This window comes from Aspergillus eucalypticola (assembly GCF_003184535.1).
Source record: "Aspergillus eucalypticola CBS 122712 chromosome Unknown BO83scaffold_3, whole genome shotgun sequence".
NCBI classification, from domain to species: Eukaryota; Fungi; Ascomycota; class Eurotiomycetes; order Eurotiales; family Aspergillaceae; genus Aspergillus; species Aspergillus eucalypticola.
Window position 1 is genome coordinate 597,729 of NW_020290277.1, and position 18,998 is coordinate 616,726.

The following is an 18,998-nucleotide window of genomic DNA, read 5'->3' on the forward strand; positions in this document are numbered from 1 at the left end:
ATAACCTCATCAATCATTGCTTCTCCCCCTCCCCCTCCCCCTCCCCATCCTTATTCTGAATCGCCTGCATAAGCTCATACAACTGCCCGATCTGCTGATCTATCTCCCACTTAGCACATACCACCCTCTACCAACTGAAGGGAAGTAGTAACTCACCACTCATCTTATCCAATTTACTCTTATCCAACTTCTCCCCAATCCACGCATCTCCCTCCAACTTCTGCGCATATAATTGCCATTCTGTAAGAAAACCAATCTACCACCACAGCAATTAGCAATCCATACACTCAACATGCGTCATAGTAAGATGGGATGGGATGGGGATGTACAATATGCAACGGATTGTCCACATTCCGATGAGCCCGGAATTCACTCTTCACATATCCATCACCCAGAATCCGCATCTCGGGGTCAAGTTTCTTGCGGTGAACGCGGAGAATGCGACGGTAGAGCTGCAGCGGCGGGAGCAGGGCCAAGGTCTCGGAAAGGCTGGATTTGGAGCCGAAGGTGGATGGCGTGGCGAGACGGCGGGCGGCCGTGGGGGTGAAGCGGAGGAATTGGGACATGCTGATCTTTTTTTTCTTTTCTTTCTTATTTTCCTGATCTGTTAATGTGGGAGGTAAAGTGACAATTGTAAGTAGACGAAGTCGGCGGGAATGATGGAATGAATGAATGAATGATGAAATGCGATTACTGCCGCGGATCCCTCCAAGGCGGAGAAGCAAAGCAACCAGCACTCCGTTTTTGGGAGGCTATGATTGGTTCGTTCATCGGAGTTTCAATCGATACAATATTCTTTTCAACTAACTAACCCATTATCATCCCACCATATACCAATTCCCTGATTTCTTCCAATCCACCCATGAAAAAGAAACAGAAGACGGAAATAGTCACATAAGGGATAAAAAATGCTCCCCACCCCCTGCACCTCCCACGTCTCCTTCGACACCATCTACGAACCCTCCGAAGACTCCTACCTCTTCCTAGACACCCTCTCCTCATCCAGCGAATCCGCCTGGCTCACGAACCACTTCTCCCCATCAACATCCTCGCCCTCCCCGCTCCTCCTCGAAGTCGGTACCGGCTCCGGCGTCGTCCTCGCCTTCCTCACCGCAAACTCCCACCATATCCTCGGCCGCACTGATGTCCTTGCCCTCGGCACGGACGTTAACCGCAATGCATGTCTTGCGACGAGACAGACAGTTTTGAAGGCGATTGAGGAGCAGCAACAACAATCCCAGAATACCCAATCAACATCTACAGATGATTCTAAAACCTCTCAAATCAAATCCCTCATCTCCTCAACACTTACCTCCGACCTCGCCTCCCCGATCCGTCCTCACTCGATCGATATCCTGCTGTTTAATCCGCCGTATGTGCCTACGCCGGAGTTACCGCGGTTACCTAGTAAGGAGGATAATGATGAAGGAGATAAGGAAGGGGGCATGTCGAGGAGTGAAAAGTTCGAGAGAGAGTCGTATTTTCTCTCGTTGACGTATGCGGGGGGCAAAGATGGGATGGAGATTACGGAGAGGTTGTTGGCGGATATTCCGAGGGTGTTGAGTGAGAGGGGCGTGGCGTATGTGTTGCTTTGTGCGCAGAATCGGCCGAGGGAGGTGGTGGAGAGAATCATGGGTTGGGATGGGGATTTGGAGGGAGGGAAGTGGTGTGCTGAGTTGGTTGGGAGTAGTGGGGTGCAGGCGGGGTGGGAGAAGTTGGTTATTGTGAGGGTTTGGAGGGAGTTCACTTCTTCTTCTTAGGGGGTTAGGTTGTGTATAGGTGGGATTTATAAACTCTACTGGGAAAATAGATGATAGACTAATGAGTGATGATGACGATGATGATAGACGAGGGTATGATTGATTTCTGACAACACTTCATACTATGAAGTGTGTATATTTTTTTGTTCTTCTTCGTGTGTTTGTGTCGCGGCCACTGATTAGATAGATATACAGTAGAGTAAACTACTACTCTTCTCTTCTCGATCTCGAGTAGATTCGATTCGACTCGGCTCGGTCATTCATCGACACAACCGACCTGCCTTGCAGTTTCGTCTCGAGTCTAATAAATAAATTAGACCCGACAATCCACCGCGCAACTCAACCCAGCACAGCAGACCTCGTAAATCACCGCCGCTTTTCTCACCCATTTTCCTGGTCCAGCTTATCCCCTCACACCCAGAACCAGACCAAGTATCATGTCGAACCCATTCAGCGCAAAATCAATCACCCAGCCATAGGATAGACAAGAGATAAAAAAAGAGTCACAAAAAGAAACAAAAGAAACAGAAGAAAAAAGAACTCCGATCCTCAAGTAGTTGTAGTAGTAAAAATGAAATCGCAATGTCTAATACCAATCCCATCCAGCTTAGAATCCACGACCACGACCACGGCCACGACCGCGCCCTCTACCACGAGGACCACCACGACCACCACGGCCTCCGCGGTCGGCTTCCTTGCGCGCCTTGTTCTTGGGCTTGGGCGTGTCGTCGATCAGCAGCGTGTCGAGGGGCAGACTATCGGGCAGGATGTAGTAGCGGATCGTGGAGCCACGGATGTTGATGGTATCGAGGGAAATAGGGTCGCGGCCTTTGGGGGTCATTTTGACCGTGCGGAGGGAGGTGTTCATCTGGGGGGAGACGGAGGTGATGGTGCCGTGGAGGATGGTGCCTATTTCGGTCAGAGTTGATGGTTCACGAGTATTGAGGGCACTGATCTTCAAGCCCTGAAGGGAGGGAGGGTCAAACTCACCATTCTTCAGCTCAATCGTCACCGTCTCGTTGGCGCACTTCATCAGAAACCTGTGCAGAGGATTGGAATTAGTCGCTGTGCAATCTTCGCGGGCACGAGCTGCGTCGGGCGCTCTGGAGCTGCTGGCTTACCGGACGAGCTTCATGGTTGTGGATTTACGCGCAAAGGCACTCAATCAGGGTATTGAAATGGGGAAAATGGGTTGGGCGAGTCGAATACTAGCCGGCTTCGTCAGGGTCGAGTTGAGGTCGCTTGTCGACATCGCGGCTCTCAGAGGCTGAGCTTGGTTGACCGCCCTGGCACGTGACCGTCTACGAAATACAAGGCAGGATGTCTTGTATCGTCCCAGTATGCTTTAATTGCACAAGACTAGCCAATATCGCTAACATGCCTAGATTAGCTAACAATGTTCCAACCGAAATCGCTTCATGGTATCTTGTAGAAAGTCCGAACATGTCACCAACGCCCGCCAAGGAACCGGAATTTACAAAACGCCATGTCGCGCCTTGAAGATGGCGATCTTGTCATCGTAGAACAAGATCTCTCGCAGCCGATACGATACTCGAGACTTGTTGTAATCCATTTCAGAACCCTCCCCGTCTGACGATATCCTGTCGTCTGACGAGAGGTCCGAGTGCGAGTCCATCGCGCTGACCCCGCCGTCGTCGTCAGATTCATCCTCGTTTGTGTCTGATCCTGCCCACTCCTCGCCCCCAGGTACGAACCCCTCGCTATGGCTGTCGTCTGTGTCATAGAACTCTCCGGCGTCGCCTTCTTTTGCCTCCAAGATCTCGTAACATTTATCTTGTATTCCTACATAGGTGATGCCCACCTCCGGACGGATAGTCACAATATCCAGGATCATCATCGCCAGTTCTTTCGGGTCTCGGTGAGCCGGCCGAGCGATAAGTGGGATATGGAGCGCGCGAAGCTGAGGCATATACGGTAGCCTTTGAAGGAAATAGTGCTGCTGACGTTAGTACAAGAAATAAGGAGGTCGCTTGGTACTTACCCAGTCCTTTGAGTGCAGAGCTATAGAGAGCTCCCGCAGCCGTGGCATACGTCCGCTGCTGAGAAATGTGAGCATCTGGCGAGTGAACATCCACTTGCACCACCGCACACTGTGCATTTCGCTTCCCCCCGGTGCCCGATGGGTGCTATCGACCAATATCTTTTGCAGGCTGAGATGATGGGTCTTAATAGCGTTCTTGTAGATGGCATCGATATGGACGATCGAGTCATACATCGGTGCCTCATGTAGGAATAGGGTTTGCAGCGTGTTGGGCGCAAGTGTATCCTTGATAAACAGCAGCAGATATGGCGACACAGCATCCGTGTGGATATGCCTGAGGTTCAAGCGATACTCAGAGGCACTCTGATCACCTTCACGTCTACTGTGTTTCGAGCGTGACGACACAGACGGGGAAAATTGCCGGCGCAGCGCTCTCCAAAGCTTTTCGTGGCTCTCACAACGAAAGATTGTCAAGGTTGTCAGTTGTGCCCAGTCAAGCGCGTGCAACGCAACTGGAATCGACAGAGGAACGCGCTCGAGTTCTAGGGTATCGAGCTTCAATATCTGGTGACTGGACCCCGGCACAGCCAAAGGCTTTTCCGAGCATGAGTTCGGAATCTCTCGTGACAACTTAGTCTCCGACGCGATAGGCGGTTGTTGTTGTGCTATGTGCGTATTCTGCATATTCAAGGTAATGGAAGCGATGTCGTCCGCGGGCAACGGAGACCCTGGAGTGCTATGTAATAAAGAAAGTGCCTGATTTTCCGGCTGATTATTCTCCGCATGACTTTCGGCTGCGTTCTGCTTTGGCACTGAATCTGCTTGAATCCGATTGGGGTGTGTGGGCTCCTCAGATCTTCCAAGAACAACCCCGAGTACGCCGCCAGACTTCGGCCATCCGGGATGGCCGCGGGATGGTGTTGGCTGCTCAGCCTGCCAGCTTCCTGCCGGCTTCAACCAAGGCGCTTGGTAGACCTTGCTAGAAATGCCAATACGTAATTCTTTCAAACGGTCTCTGGATCGCTCAACAAGTACAGCCATTTCTTCGAGATACGACGGTTCATCTATATCAAGGACACTCAAGCTCTTTAGCGGCGGGAGTATCGACAGAGAAGGGTATTCTACATGCCCATATCTCTGTAGTAGCGAGGAATTACTAGCTGACCCTGCCAATGCCTGTGTGTCTGGAAGCGTCACGGAAGATGCAGTGGAGGGCCCGGCCAACGGACGCATGGTATTCTCAGAGTTGTCGTGCCAACGGACCCAAACGCGCTGCAGACGACCTTCATGACCGGGCCGATTTGCTAGCGATGAAAGCGCTATCCACACATCTCTCAAAACTCCGGTTGGCATGTCCCAAACGAACGTCTCCAGGTTGACCATCCGAGCCACAGCCAGAGCAACTAGCGTCCCCAACATTTTGCCAGTCTCCTTTGTTACAGAGTACTCTTGAACCCAGACAAGGGGACCGTTGCCGACTGAGAATTTGCGAGTATATTGTGCATAGTAGTTGCCTCGACGGATCTTCAAGAGTGTGTCTGTAGGGTCATCTTGACTCGGCGCAGGGCTATTGCAACCGCAATGGGGACAGGGTTGCGCTCGCCCTGGGGGTAGCTCGCGGAATATATCTTGTCCCATCACTAGTGTTGCAAGACCGTAAGAGAGAGCGTCCACGCCAGCCGGGTGGTCGGAGGATGACAGTGTTTCCGGCCATACGATATCAAAGCGAGAATACATCTGGGGGATCGCCAAGGAATGGAGGGCAGAGCAAGTCAGAGCGAGAGATGTGAGGTCATTTGTATGCGTTACCTGGAGTCATCCAAGTGTTAGTTTGTAGTAATGACTTGTCGCAGCCAGTAGATCAAGTATAGCCCGTACCTCTTTGATAATCACCTGTAATATATCGATGGGCATATCGAGCAAGCGAAGAGGCCGCTTTGTTGTTGAAAGAGGTGTCGCATCCCTCTCCAACTGACTGCTTTGACAGGTTCCCGAGCCTACATCCTCTTGAATGCTGTTGCGGGGTGGAGTCACCGGAATATCGACCGATGTATCCTCCGTCTTCATCTCGTGTTCAGATCGATTCTCAGTCCGTTCCTCCGACCCATGGGAAGCGGTGCTGGCGCTGGACATGAACTCTTCTTCATCATCTGTTAGATTTTCCACATCGGAGCTGACTCTCGATCCTAGAAACAAGCTGCTGGGACCAGCCATATTACTGCTGGCGGATAATGTATGGTAGCTATCCATGCCGACTGAGGAGGGGCTCCGAGCACCAGACGGAAGCCAACCACTGGCGCTTGAGTGGTGGCGCAATTGCGAATCAAGAGCTCTCGTTCCGAGAGACGGTCTTGAATAGGTCTGAGGGTCCGGAGTGATAATAAGGATGCTAGGAGCGGAAGTGACGGGATCGGATCCGGGGTAAACGAAGCAGTCGAGGACGGGGCGCCGGTGGGAACACGGGCAGATCGACCAGATGGCACCGCAACGAAGAAACCGCCAATCAGGGACCGGCGGTCAGATGCATGCTACTTGCCTCAGATCTGCATGCCACACATCAGCACGGCAAGGAATCCACTCTCGTATTGTCTAAGGACTGAAGAGAGCTGAGCGAGAACACAGAGGAGCACGGGGTACAGAGTAGAGCTTGGAGATCCGTATCCTCGGTGGGACGCTGTCCACTTGGTGGCGGCGAGACGGTGGTTGGGGCCTCCCTTCCGGGCCTAGCGCCCCTCCCCGTGACAGCGGCCCCGGACCCGTGACTAGACACCTGCTAGAAATAGTCGTCATATCTATGATCTACAAAACTGACTCGCTCACATTTGAGGTTGCTAACTCTGCCACAAGTACCGCATATATCCGATCCATTATGAGATAGAAATAATACCTTATGAAACAAGTATATCGCTAATAACAATCGCTGACAAAAACTAACAAGCCATTCACAGGAAGCGAAACAAAACAAAGCATCCCAAACGGCTCATATGCTAGTAGTATTTTCCAAGACAAAGAACATCGCACACCCGACCATGGAAGCCTTCTAGTCCCGAAGACTGGCTAGGCCCCTGCGCAGATGCCAGCGCTGCTGATGTTCCAGGCATCAGAAGGACCCTCGATCCAATTTCGATCCACTCAACTGACGATACAAATTCGAATGTGATCTTGATATCGCCTTGTCCTGGGTTGATAGACGACTGTACCATCTCTTGTACCCCTGGTTCGTGACCACGTTCGTGGCCTGAAGTGTCGCCTTCAAAGCTGAAGAACTCCGGTTCAGTCGGTGACGATGGCCGGGAGAAGACTTCATCCTCTGCAAGAGACATGCTCGACAACTTCACTGTCGTGCGAACGTTGGCCACATATACTGTGGCATTACCTCCCAGCAGCACCGGCGGGGACAGCGGAGATGCGAACTCGCTAGACGGGAAGCTGGCTACGAAGCCAGTGTGAAACAGAAGGGTCCTTGGTATAGAAGCAGATGGTGCTGCCAGTTTGAACAAGATGGAACCCTTCCGTATTCTTCCCAGTCGTGGCGCCTCCCCATTCGCAGTCAAGGGCAAAGGTTCTATTCCGATCGTTCCCACTTGGTCTTGTGTCAGTTTTTGAACTGGGAGTCGCAGATTCCGCACACTGACTGCGCGGACACGTTGCCAGTATGCCTGTGGTGGGAAAGATGACTTCCCAGGTAGTGATCCATGGACAAAGGAGGTTGAGAAATCTCCAGAAACGGGTCTGCTCCTATTCGCGCTAGACTGCTGAATGCTGTCCAGCCGTTTCTCTGATCGACTCCTCTGCCTCTGTAAGCAGTTTCCCGAGTCAGATGTGCTAGTCATCAAAGGTCCGACGAGTAGCTCGTCTCCTGCTGAAATGGATCCGTAGCGCACCAGACCACAGAGAACCACGCCATGGGCTTTCTTCCTTTCTTGCTCCGCAGATACTGAGTATACCTTGGAGGGCGGAATAGCGAAGACTTCGTCAATATCAAAGACATCTTCAGGGAGGGTGGGAGCAGCTGGTGTCTTCGGCAATGCGATGTCCCGTGATGGCGGCTTCGCAGGTAGGGGGAGGTATCGAAGAAGCGCATGAAGTTTCCCTATGCCCGAGCCATCCACCGCACTCGTAAGAACGATCGGGACAGTTGATTCCCAGCTTTCTGTACTGGAAATCAGCTTTCGCACCTCTGCCGCATCCTTCGGATCTGTACGCTGTAGGGCCACTGTCTGGGCAGTTGAAACGGACATCATCGCTGGCTTCTTGCCAGATGACTTGAGAGCTGATAGTACTTTCGCCAGATTGTTCCGCAGTCCTGAGCGTGATGCCATGTCCATCTTGGTAATCACAACCACAGTAGGTATCTCCATCTTAGCACAGAGCTCCAGGTGTGATAACGCTAGTGTCATGTCTGCAAACTGCTCAGCAGATTGGCCAGATTCTGCAGAAGCCTCGTCATCGCAAGTTGCCGGAATGCAGAGGAGGACATAATGAGGAGCCCAACCGACCATTCCTCGCAACGTGGATTTCATATAGCGTACTGAACCTGGTAGATCAGAAACAAACGCTAGACGCCCACCCTCCGAGGCGGCGTGGATATCATCCCAAGCTGCAACGTTGCCACAGGCGTAGTTGATTACCTCAACAGTTTGTGCCTGCGATTCATCTGCGGCATATCCGATCAATTCATGAGTAACAGAGCTGGTGATCCCTGACGAGATTTCATGCCGATGTTTCAACAGACCTAGTCTGCTTGTTCCCCTGCCATTGTCAAGCACAGACGAGGTTAAAGTACCCAATAGGGAAGACTTTCCGGCCGCGCTGGGACCAGCAATGGAGATACGGATCTGCTCAGTACCAGAGGAACTGCCTAGCGAGTCTTCTTCCTTCGCATTGTCGGGAGATGAATCATCCTGCGTCTGGCATTTATTGGGAGACTTGACGCGGTAAAAGTCCCAGTCAGGGCTTACCAACGCTTCTGCAACCCAAAGGCGCTCTGCATGGACCTTTGCAGTATCCGCGTTCTCAGAGTAGGGATTTTCGGCCCATTCGCAACTGCCAACATTCACTCTGCGTAGGACATCTATCTTGCAGCCTAAGCTGGCGGCCATAACCTGCAAAGTGGACAAGCTCTCCTCCAGCTCATCCTGAGTGAGTCCAACAAACGTTCCATCATCAGCAACACCGACCTCGTACAGAGCACCTTGGCTCTCCTCTAGCCCGGGAAGTAAGCGAGCAGGTTTCTGTGCCTCTCCTAGCTGGGGTGTTGCTTCTGGAAGTACTGGTAGCACAAGATTTGCAGTGGTAGATGAATGAAAGGGCGATGACTGCTGTAATCGCCACAGAAGCTGCGTTGTGAGATGCTGCAGCCTTTGCTGACGGCTTTCGGTCGAGCGAGTCTGCTGCGGTTTCGGGTTTGACCCGTAGCTGGACGGCGTGGGACTATCGGCTGACAAGCTTGCCCGGGAGTGATACGAGCCTCCCACGAGGTGGCTAGTAGACATGGAAACATAGGGTCGCCGAGGGCGTAAGAGCAAATGAAGCTTGTACTCTGTGGGGCCCTCTTGGGGTTCAGGGTCCAGTTTGGTGATCCCATAATCGGAGAGTGAATCAGGATCCGCGCGGTCCAAGTTCGTACTTGAACGTGCTCGAGGCACCGTGCGATTGCCAGTTCCTGAGAATTGAGGGGTCGAGGACCCTGATGTGGACCACGGAGAAGAGACCCGCGGAGGGTCAGGATCGTATGTGAACACAGATGCCATGATGGTAAATACAAGCTCGACGGCAATCAAAGGCCGGCAAATGTAGGTTTATGGACAAAGAATGGCTGATATCTAACAGTGGGATATCGTTAAGACCCCTCGGTATATTTGGTGTGCTCGTAACTGTTTTGTGCTCAATAAATGTACTTTTCCTCGTGTGTAGTTGGTTGATGCTGTTAGAGTCATTTTGAGGTTGAATTGTACTTTGTCAAAAATTGATGAAGGGCGCGGATGAAGCCGTCGGAAAGTGGATGTATTCTCCAAAGAAGGAACCAGAAAAAGACTTGGACAGTTTTGAGGCGAATTGCAGCAGCTGGCGGTTAGCAATGACGCGACATCTTGGAGGGGAGGCTGATGGGTGAGTCACTTGTTCTTGGGATGCGACTATCCATCGGAGTAAATACACGGTGCCCCGATCGAGTACCCGCCTTACGACATGACTGGGTCAGGTGACGGGCCCAGTCATCCACACGTGCTAGACGTGAGGGGTTACTGCCTGAGGCCCTTAGTGTGGCTAAGCCGCATCGTATTTCGGCTGCAGGGGCTTTGGTTTCAGATAAAACGAGCAGAACAATAGTTGTCGAGGGGAACTAGGAAGCCTGGTCTCTTTTAGTGCTTATGGTCTTTGACCCAGCCTAACACGGCAATGATGCGTCCACTACTGCACACTGATTAATGGAATGTATTTGGGGTCCGTGTTTGAAGCCCGCTTGTGCGCTATCTGTCTTTCGCCAAAATGTGTCATTAACTCGGTTTTTCCGTTTTCTCCACCGTGCTAAGAGACAGCCGGAAATGTAAATGGCGACCGTCCTTACGGCAGTATGCTTTCGGCAAACGGACAGTCCGATGTAGATGAATTGAAACTCCCATCCAAAGTGATCAAATGGCTATCCAGTGTAAGATATCTCACAGGGTATTAAACAAATGCAACTGAATAATACGACACATGCAAGAATATTCGTTCCGAGAAGTTGATATGCAAAAAGTGGACACTCCTCGCAGTGTCCATCGGCTTAAGTCCGTGGTGTGGGGCTTTCCCAGTTCTGATCCACCCATCATCTGTACACTGTACAGATCCGTGCTCTGTTCTGGGTCCGTCGCCTAGACGGTGTAATGGTAGAATACGCTGGTGCCCGAAGCCCGCCAGTAAGCCCGCATTCACGAGGTTCGGCGATGTCCTAGCCCATGTACCAGACGCTCATGCCATGTCCATGGCCCCGGACGCTAGCCTCTGTGTGGGGGTTTATTCGGCAGACGGCTCCCTTGCTACCCCCTTGCACTTCCCCTGAGCAACATGGATGTTTCTGGCCGTGGTGCGTGTGAACACAGCACCACAAATGGGACACTCTGCTTTGGCAACCACTCCCGACTTCTCTCGTTGGTGGCGGAGCAGGTTGCTGAAGGTAGAAAATTCACGCCCGTTGCATCCGTGGTCCCAACATTGAGGCTTTGGCCGAAAACTGAGAACGCGAACTTGATCTGGATCTGAGGAACTGGGAGCGGACTCGGGAGAGGAATACACTGTCCCTGATGGCATCAGGTTATGTGGTTGGGGAATAGAGTTGGGGGTTTGCCTGGTAATGCAATATGGTTAGTAGGTGGAACGAAGACTTGATGGCTAACGTGGCCACTCACGAGAGTGAAGAGTTCGGCGTTAGGTAGTAATCTGGCTGATTGACTAGGTATGAAGGAGGTCTAGGAACAAGTTAGCCATACGATTCGTCTCCTGATGCACTCGGTCTCCTCACGTTGATGTAAAAGAGGGATCTGGCATGGTAGGTGGGCTGCCAGATACGGAAGCGCTGGGATAAGGATATGGAATGGAAGAACTATGAAATCAATCAATTTTTATCCCAGTTAACTCAGGTAGTACGGATATTGGTACCTTCGAGGCTGGTGTCGGCTCTGGGGCACACCCGGTTGTGGGGTGAGGTAATGTGTAGACGGGAGTCCTGGCTGATAGTAACTCTGTGAGGTGGCATGCTGAGGTGGATATGCTGCTGGGTAACCAGATTGTGGTGGAAGTGTGTGTGCCTGGGGATATGATTGTTGATCCATAGGCATTGAAGTCGGATGAAGAGGCTGGGGTGGCCTGTTTTGCCAACCGTAATCTGCTCCTCGTCAGCGCCAATATTTCAAAGAGCTTGGAAGCCATGCTTGCGAACATACTCTGAGAGTTGTGTGCCATGTTAGTCGTCAGAAATGCTACTGATCCGGGATGCATCGACTGAGATAATAATGAAGAATCTGACGCCCTGGAGGGAAACGTCTTCAGTAAGTAACACTCAGAAGAGATGGTTGTTTCTTTCAATACATACTGTGATATTTGTGAAAAGGCTTGCGAGGGACTCCTTTGGGCCAGTCTTGAAGATGAGTCTGCTGGTTCAAGATCCCGTGGGATGAACTCGGATGGAAAAGGCGCCCTGCCTAGGTACTGATTCGGAGGAAGAGGCGATAGATGACTCCGTCCTTCTCCTGAACTAACGCTGGATATTTCGCTCCGAGGAGAGCTGTAGACCGAAGCAGGACTCGGTAAACCAGGAAGCCAGCCTGGAAGAGTAGACGCAGATGCGGTATCCGATGGGGTTGTCTCAGACTTCAGCGGAACCGAACCACCATCAGAGTGAGTAAGATCAACGACGAAAGGTGCCGAGGCTGGTGATGGTACTCTCCAACTTCGTGGAATAGAATCGCCCAGCTGTCTGTGACGAACGAATGAGTCGCCTGGTGAGTGATAGAATTCACTGGAAAACATGGGTGCTCGATTTAAGTACGCCAAAACCACAAGAACAAGAGAGGCGATCAACAACTGAGCGAATAACAAGGATGAAGATAATGAATCTTTTAGGAAGATGATTCAAGAAGAATTAAAAATTGTAGAAGATCAACGATGGGGGATGGGTTTTATTTAGACGTTGGAGAGATGAAGGAAGAAAAGGGAAATGAGGAAAGAAGTACAAAAACCAACAGGTGCTAAGTAGATCGAAGGAAAACAAATCAGGGTACGGAACATACAGTTAGTTAGGTAGTAGGCTTAGGCAGAGAATCCTTCCGGATTGACAGCAACTATATCCACCACGGGAGTCAGGGAAAGTAAGTAGTGTGGTAGTAGTAGGTTGGCCAGGACGGCGGACGGGTAGATGGATAGTAGTAGTAAATCAATTCGATAACCCTTTCCTGTGTTCCAGAAGCCCGGCTAGAAGAGAGTATTTAACGCCTGGTGGCCTAGTGATAGCCAGACGAGCGAGAGACCGAATAAGCGCAACGAACGGGGGCCGAAGATTACCTGGTGGTTCGTCTTTTGGAGACTGGCAGCTTATGGCGGGTGGGCAATGCCTGAGAGAGAACGAGGGTGGGTGCTGCGTGTATGTATGGAGTAATTTAGCTGGGCTTATGCCACTAGATCGGAATAGTAATTACGCTTATCCTGGATTTTTTCGTATACGAATTACCGTGGATTTCTCTCGCTATTTTTAATTTGTAGCTGAAAATTGAAAAAAATGGTTCCCCCCGTTTTGATTATGGGGTTTTCCTGACAGGTCGGGATATTATTGTGGTTAGTATTATTATTATTATTATTATTTTCAAATCCTCTCCCGCGCACTCGATGAAAGGCGCTATGTGTGTGTGTGTGTGTGTGTGTGTAGGTGTGTGTGTCTGTGTGTGCTCTTTTCACTGCCACACATCGGACGCTTCCATCTAACTAGAGGGCCCTCTTTCTATGTTTTATTTTATTCTATTTTATTGTTTTACCTTTCCCTGTGATCTCCAACCCAACAATCACCACTGACCTGCGCGTTACCTCCTTGGATAGTTCTTGGACGTGGGGACGATCCCATCTACGAAACTTCCCCTTCATCTGATCATGTCCATCGGTCGCATTGTTGGTAGCCATAAGCTTCCCCCATTTGTGGTCTGATGATTGTAGAGCATGGAGAACCATCCATCTCCATCATCGTGTTAAGCGGGTCCGTCATTGAAGAACATTTCTGTTGTTGAGCTAATATTAGTCGTTTAAACGGTGACCCAACGCTGTCGGCTTTCACCACCCATCACCGTCACCACTACGACTACTGACTACTAACTAGTAGGAGCGAATCCGGTTCATTTTCTGAGTTTATTTATTCCGGACAAGATGGGCCACGCCAGTCGAATTATGCTTCCCTCCGGCTCTGAGTCAGGGTACTCAATAGGGGATAGTCCTGCACCATCGCCACGTGAAGGTCCCAACAGCTCAATCGCACCCGGCCTGGTCAGCTTCAGTAGCCTCGAATTAGTTTGGGATGCAAGCGCCCCCCTGTCCCCTCGCTACTCCACTCTGGGAATAATGACGGGGTTAAAGGAGACCTTAGCAATTGACATCAGCAATCGTATCGCCCTAACCGGCCCGTCGATCGAAACCAACACTTCTTTTCGCGAGCCACGAGAGGAATAGACTCGGAGATGGCGGGCTTTGGGCTGAGAGCCGCCTGGGAAAGCAGAAACAAGCTCCTATCATAGTGGAAGGACCGGCTGAAACTAGTTTACTCGACCCTAACCCCCTCTCGCCTCCCCTCTCTCTCCTCCCCAGTCTCCATCGGTTGTGGAAAGTTTTGGGGGGGGGGAAGAAACAAACAACTCCAGCCCCAAAAGGCTTGAGGGCATTGAGCGTCACCGCCAGTAACAGGAACCGAGTGAATGATTAACAAGCCCCCCGCCCGATGATGCTCTGGTTTGTTTCGGCTCATCTTCCTTCAGAGACGGCGTCGATGGATTTGTCGAATCCGCATGGTTTGGGGGCCAATTTCAGGATGCGAAGGACCTTCAATTCCCTGATTCGTATATCCAGGCGGGTCTGAAAAGTGTCCGCCGGGGCTAAAGGCAGTCGTGGCTGGGTAGCTAGTTGCGAACGACGCCGTCTGACATACGTGGAGTCGTGCGAGATCGTCATGATAGCGAGGCATGGCCTTTTAGATCCGGAACCACATGGCGATAAGCAATGGGCGGTTCAATTCATTCCTTCCCCGGGGCGATGCATGCTTCCTTCCCTCATCCTCCTACCAGGGATTGCAATGTAGGGGAACAGGGGGAGCTGGGACCCATACCACCAACCGTCCCCTCGAGGATTCCCTTCCCTCCCACGATCACTGGGAGGCTTTCCCGCGCGCACCACGCTGAGCAATAAGACCCGATCATTGTTTCGTCTAGCGTGCCTAGCCTCTGGCGAATGCATCAGGCTCAGAACTTTTGTCCTGTTCTTTTTTGGCCCCCACTGCCTTAGCGGCCGCCAGCCACGCTATGGATCCCGATTCTTACCGCTTCGGGCTTACAATGGGCCATCGCGTGTTTCTGGCTTCGTCTCCCCTTTCATGGCCCGGCTTTGCAGACCTAACTAGAATCAGGCGGAAGAAAAGAAAAAGGGTCTTTCTGGATTATTCCGCCAGATGGCCCCCCCTTAGACACAGTGATGCGCCGCCCCTCCAGCAGAGCATATGCCCACTTACCGTTTTTCCCATACGCCGTAGAAGGGATGATTGGATACATCCTTCGTACTATATTCTGACAATGCTCAAACGCAATGCGCTGGGGAGATCGACAGGTTTCGTTTCGAAAGGTTACTTTCTGTGACGACAGCTTGGCGCATCGCTGCAAGCTCACGGATCCTCCTGTCAACTCCAGAGGATCGCTGTAATCTCCATAAATACTCTCTGGCTATTATCACATCCCTGAGGCATTCTAGACCCCAGGTATCAGCATGTATACTACGGCCCGGTTTCTTTTTCCCCATCATTCTTCCCTAGTGTGGGTTGGAGTGATCGAGGAGCGAGAGGTACCAGCAGATTGGGTGCGAGAAGATGCAGGGACACAGAAGGACCAGAAACCTCACCATATATTCTTCCAAAGTGACCGGGGCTGTAAGATCCGGAGGATCGCAAATATTGCCTGTCCGGAAAGCAGCTAACGGTGAAACGGTGGTCCGAAGGTGCTAGGTCGCTCACCATGAGGTCAAGGTTGCTGCTAACTGTTAAGGGAGGCGCTTTGGCCGACACGGTCAGACTCAGACCCGTGGACCGGCCCTAAGCAGGCTACCAATTACCAGTTACGTGACACGTTTATTTGCGCCCCTCAGAGTCCGGAGCATGGCGAGCGCCCGATTGTCCGATCCTGTGATTGCCTTGACCGCCACGGAAATGATCGGCCAGGATCAAGAACCTCGCTCTCTCACGGGAGGCAGTGGATGTAAATTGGATTAACCGCCCGCTCGCCAGACGCTCGAGTAACCGAACAAATCCTCCTCGAAGGCACTGCCATTGATCCACCTTGCCAAATTCCCGTCCTCCTTATGGGGAGAATGGCTGAGCAAATGAGCAATATTTGCTGAAATGAGTCTAAACCCAAGGTCAAATAAATTAACTCGCCCCCTCTAAATATCGCGCTGATGGAGAAACAGAAGGGAGGAGACAAGAAAAATTAAGACAAAAAAAATAAAATAAATAGAAAAGGAAAAAAAAAAAAAGTCCAATAAAATTCCCTAGTTGTCACGAGGAATCTCCGTTCACGACTAAGGACATGAATCCTATTGACCAATTTCCTCCGTCCGTTTAGCTTCGCTGCCTTGCTCCACCGGAGGAAAGCCATGGGCACTGGCGGTTGACACTTGGACTGGTTGGTTGGCAGGCCGGCAACAGCGTCATTGAATTATGGGGCCTGTTCTCGGCGACCGCCATCCGAAGCGCCTGGGATCTTTTCCGCTCTTCACGGTGCCTGATCCCCTCGTGGATGTCGTGCGGAGACAGGGAGAGAACTGTGCACAGTCCAGCGCTTCGACGTACCGCCGCAGCCAGCTGTCGTTGGGGGATTTGCTCCCTCCTGGCTGGGGACCACGCAGCTGCTCCCCGTTGGGGAGCACCCGGCGATACGCCTGCATCCCATCACCAGCATCAGGGAGGCTCTCAATTACAATTACTACTTTCAAACACCCTTTTGACTGCCAGGCTAGCCAGGATCCGGCGATCGGGTCATAAACTCCACGTGCTGTGGCACTTTTATTGATCCTGCTAGGATTCCGCATGTGGCCGAGATGGGAGCCGTTCGAGGTGGGTAGCCGGCCACATGGTTGAGGTAACACCTTAAACCAAGTTAGCACTGCTACCTTGCCTCCCAAATTACTACCAATCTGATCGGGGTTTCTCACTATTAACTAACTACTAAGGCTTGCAGGGGTGGTCATAGTCTACCGGGATAAGAAGGGAAGCGAAGGATTGAAGGGATGGGAGGGGGTGAGAAACACACTTCCACGATCGCATGATCTGTTGGCTCCCTGACCGGGCTTCACTAGTTTCTCTTTTTTTTTTTTATTAGAGTAAGAAGCCTTTTCCTCTCGACTCATACCAACCCCCCCTTCCAATCGAATGACCACCTTTTGCCGGCCGCCGTTCAGCTCCAACTGACCTACCCATTCGACCCCTCTTTGTCTCCTGGACTAAAGCTGCTCTCCACGCCAACCCACATGTCTTGGACGTACGCGAGCTTTAAGCGCCAGGAATGAGCGGCTGAGAGAGTTACGCCATCCACTTTCGGGGTGCTAATGAGCCTCCAGCAAGAAGCGCCGTACGATCATGACATCGCCAATCCGATTCCAAATTGCTCGGGTTTCCCTATCAGCAGACAGTCCTGACCCGCCACCACCAAATCGTGCGCCTTATCGCAGCCAGCCTTGTCTCGTTTGGGTCCTACCACCTGCAGGCAGAGACTAGACTCGATCAAAACTAATAAAAATAAAAGGCTGTTTTTTTCCACACGACCAGAAAGGCAGTCGCAGCCAACCCAACCAGAGCAAAGCACTAATGCCAAGCAGACAACGGCGGCAAACCGTGCCCTCCAAGATCAGCGACGCACGTATGAACCAGTCTGTAGGTACCAACATGCATGACCGACTAACCCATCCAATCTACCCTGCATCACGGACCACCCAACTGGAGCGACCAAGCGCTCGGTTGATGTGACGTATAGAACCCATACTAGTAGATAATAGCTAGCTAGTCAGCCAGCAAAGATACGTAAGTCTAGACTTTTGACGTGTCTGGAACATGGTCAAAGCCCACCACCACACAGCATGCATAGAAATGACCGGAAAGAGGAAAGATGCGAGAGATGCGCCAGGCTCCAACCAAAGAGATCATTGATGTGTGTAATAAAAAAAAAGGAACTCACCGGACCATGAAATGTCAAATGCAAAATGTAAAATGTCCAAGCGTCGCGCTTCCAATCGATTTAGTTTTACTAAACAAGGTGCAAAATAACCCCTCTCTGTCTGTCTGTCTGTCAGTCAGTCAGTTTCTCCCTCCACCTCGGCTTGATTACTTTAAACGCCTAGTTACTTGGTAGACTACTACGTACGTAGATAACCAACTAAATTTACACTAACTAACTAACTAACCAGTTAGTGATCCAGTCTGACATACGCACGATTTCGTCATCATCAAAATGTTTTTCATTTCTTCTTTCCTCCTGCCCTTTGGTCCCCTCTCTACTATTGTGGGGATGTGTGGTTGGGTTCTGGACAATTGCGTGGTGGGGTAAAGTTACTAAGTAGACTAGACTAAGTTAGATATGCCGCACAGCCAATTCATTCCATTCGATCTTTCTCTCTTTTTCTTCTTTTTCCGACTTGTGTGTTTCTCCGGCCGGGACTGCATTTCCAAAGTTCCACTGCGAACGGTTTGAGTGAGACATTTGGACCGACTCTCTTGGCTGATCTGATACTTTAGTACAAAGTTTGATTGATTAATATATACCATATCTTGTTTTTTTTTTTTTTTTTTCCCTGTGTGTACTTCTTAGATAGATATTAGTGATGAATAAAAAGATAAGAATCTAATTCTCTGGTGTCAGTGTATGTGTACCCGAGTAGTAAGACTATGGATTAGTTAGTTAGTAATGTCGCGCACTCATGATGCGTATGCGGGATATATATCTTGTGCTACTGCTAATGCTGGTCACATTACTACTGTGCCACAAACGCAACGCATGTCATTCTGTCACTTCAACTTAACTCTAAAGAGTACTACTAGTAGGATTACTATTTACTAGCCACATCACAATTCTAAACCGAACTTGATCTATCAGTTACTACTACTTACTATGTACTACTTACTTTAATGACAACCACTATGATCGCACTCCATCATACCCATAACTTACTAAACCAGGGGTCAACCAACTAACTAATAACTCTCTCTAGTTCTGGTTCAACCCACTAGTAGTCAATCAAACATATCAAATCCCTACTTTTACTAACAAATAGTGAACATTAGTACCAAGAACAAACAATCCAAATACTAATTAAAAATCACAGCCAAAAAAAATAAAAGTAAAATAGAATAAAAGAAACGATCAACAACGACCCTATCGGCCCTCACCGCGCCAAGATTCTTTGCAGATCCAAGCCCCAGCCAAATTCCGTACGTACCGCTTCTATTTACCCCTGGATCGACTATAATA

At 50.7% G+C, this 18,998-nt stretch overlaps 7 protein-coding genes across 7 annotated transcripts; 1 reads left to right on the top strand and 6 right to left on the bottom strand.

The window, feature by feature from the left end:
• Positions 1-13: 13 nt before the first annotated feature.
• Positions 14-656, bottom strand: BO83DRAFT_434133 (succinate dehydrogenase assembly factor 3; the record flags this gene model as incomplete). Its single annotated transcript, XM_025535757.1, has 3 exons — positions 330-656; positions 157-256; positions 14-99 (listed from the first exon to the last, which is right to left on the bottom strand). Exons 1-3 carry the CDS (start codon positions 564-566, stop codon positions 14-16), a joined length of 423 nt encoding a protein of 140 aa, XP_025392130.1. The 5' UTR covers positions 567-656.
• Positions 627-1,760, top strand: BO83DRAFT_414035 (S-adenosylmethionine-dependent methyltransferase; the record flags this gene model as incomplete). The annotated part of the gene is made up of 1 exon (XM_025534533.1): positions 627-1,760. Exon 1 carries the CDS (start codon positions 909-911, stop codon positions 1,758-1,760), a length of 852 nt encoding a protein of 283 aa, XP_025392131.1. The 5' UTR covers positions 627-908.
• A 607-nt stretch (positions 1,761-2,367) lies between these two features.
• BO83DRAFT_304149 (mRNA splicing protein SMD1) lies at positions 2,368-2,793 on the bottom strand (the record flags this gene model as incomplete). The annotated part of the gene is made up of 2 exons (XM_025527218.1): positions 2,368-2,669; positions 2,751-2,793. The coding sequence occupies 2 exons, from the start codon at positions 2,791-2,793 to the stop codon at positions 2,368-2,370; spliced, it is 345 nt and encodes a 114-aa protein (XP_025392132.1).
• Positions 2,794-3,094: 301 nt separating this feature from the next.
• Positions 3,095-6,413, bottom strand: BO83DRAFT_434136 (F-box domain protein). Its single transcript, XM_025535758.1, has 3 exons — positions 5,641-6,413; positions 3,763-5,571; positions 3,095-3,717 (listed from the first exon to the last, which is right to left on the bottom strand). The coding sequence occupies exons 1-3, from the start codon at positions 6,010-6,012 to the stop codon at positions 3,235-3,237; spliced, it is 2,664 nt and encodes an 887-aa protein (XP_025392133.1). The 5' UTR covers positions 6,013-6,413; the 3' UTR covers positions 3,095-3,234.
• A 164-nt stretch (positions 6,414-6,577) lies between these two features.
• On the bottom strand, positions 6,578-9,882 carry BO83DRAFT_374953 (uncharacterized protein). Its single transcript, XM_025530332.1, has one exon. The coding sequence runs from the start codon at positions 9,513-9,515 to the stop codon at positions 6,750-6,752; it is 2,766 nt and encodes a 921-aa protein (XP_025392134.1). The 5' UTR covers positions 9,516-9,882; the 3' UTR covers positions 6,578-6,749.
• Positions 9,883-10,689: 807 nt separating this feature from the next.
• BO83DRAFT_131825 (uncharacterized protein) lies at positions 10,690-12,471 on the bottom strand. Its single transcript, XM_025526101.1, has 6 exons — positions 11,834-12,471; positions 11,685-11,770; positions 11,401-11,626; positions 11,264-11,344; positions 11,151-11,210; positions 10,690-11,089 (listed from the first exon to the last, which is right to left on the bottom strand). Exons 1-6 carry the CDS (start codon positions 12,268-12,270, stop codon positions 10,759-10,761), a joined length of 1,221 nt encoding a protein of 406 aa, XP_025392135.1. The 5' UTR covers positions 12,271-12,471; the 3' UTR covers positions 10,690-10,758.
• A 3,251-nt stretch (positions 12,472-15,722) lies between these two features.
• On the bottom strand, positions 15,723-18,245 carry BO83DRAFT_414039 (uncharacterized protein). The gene is made up of 8 exons (XM_025534534.1): positions 18,117-18,245; positions 17,964-18,053; positions 17,895-17,925; positions 17,709-17,777; positions 17,394-17,515; positions 17,020-17,079; positions 16,328-16,623; positions 15,723-15,883 (listed from the first exon to the last, which is right to left on the bottom strand). The coding sequence occupies exons 1-8, from the start codon at positions 18,228-18,230 to the stop codon at positions 15,745-15,747; spliced, it is 921 nt and encodes a 306-aa protein (XP_025392136.1). The 5' UTR covers positions 18,231-18,245; the 3' UTR covers positions 15,723-15,744.
• Positions 18,246-18,998: the final 753 nt, after the last annotated feature.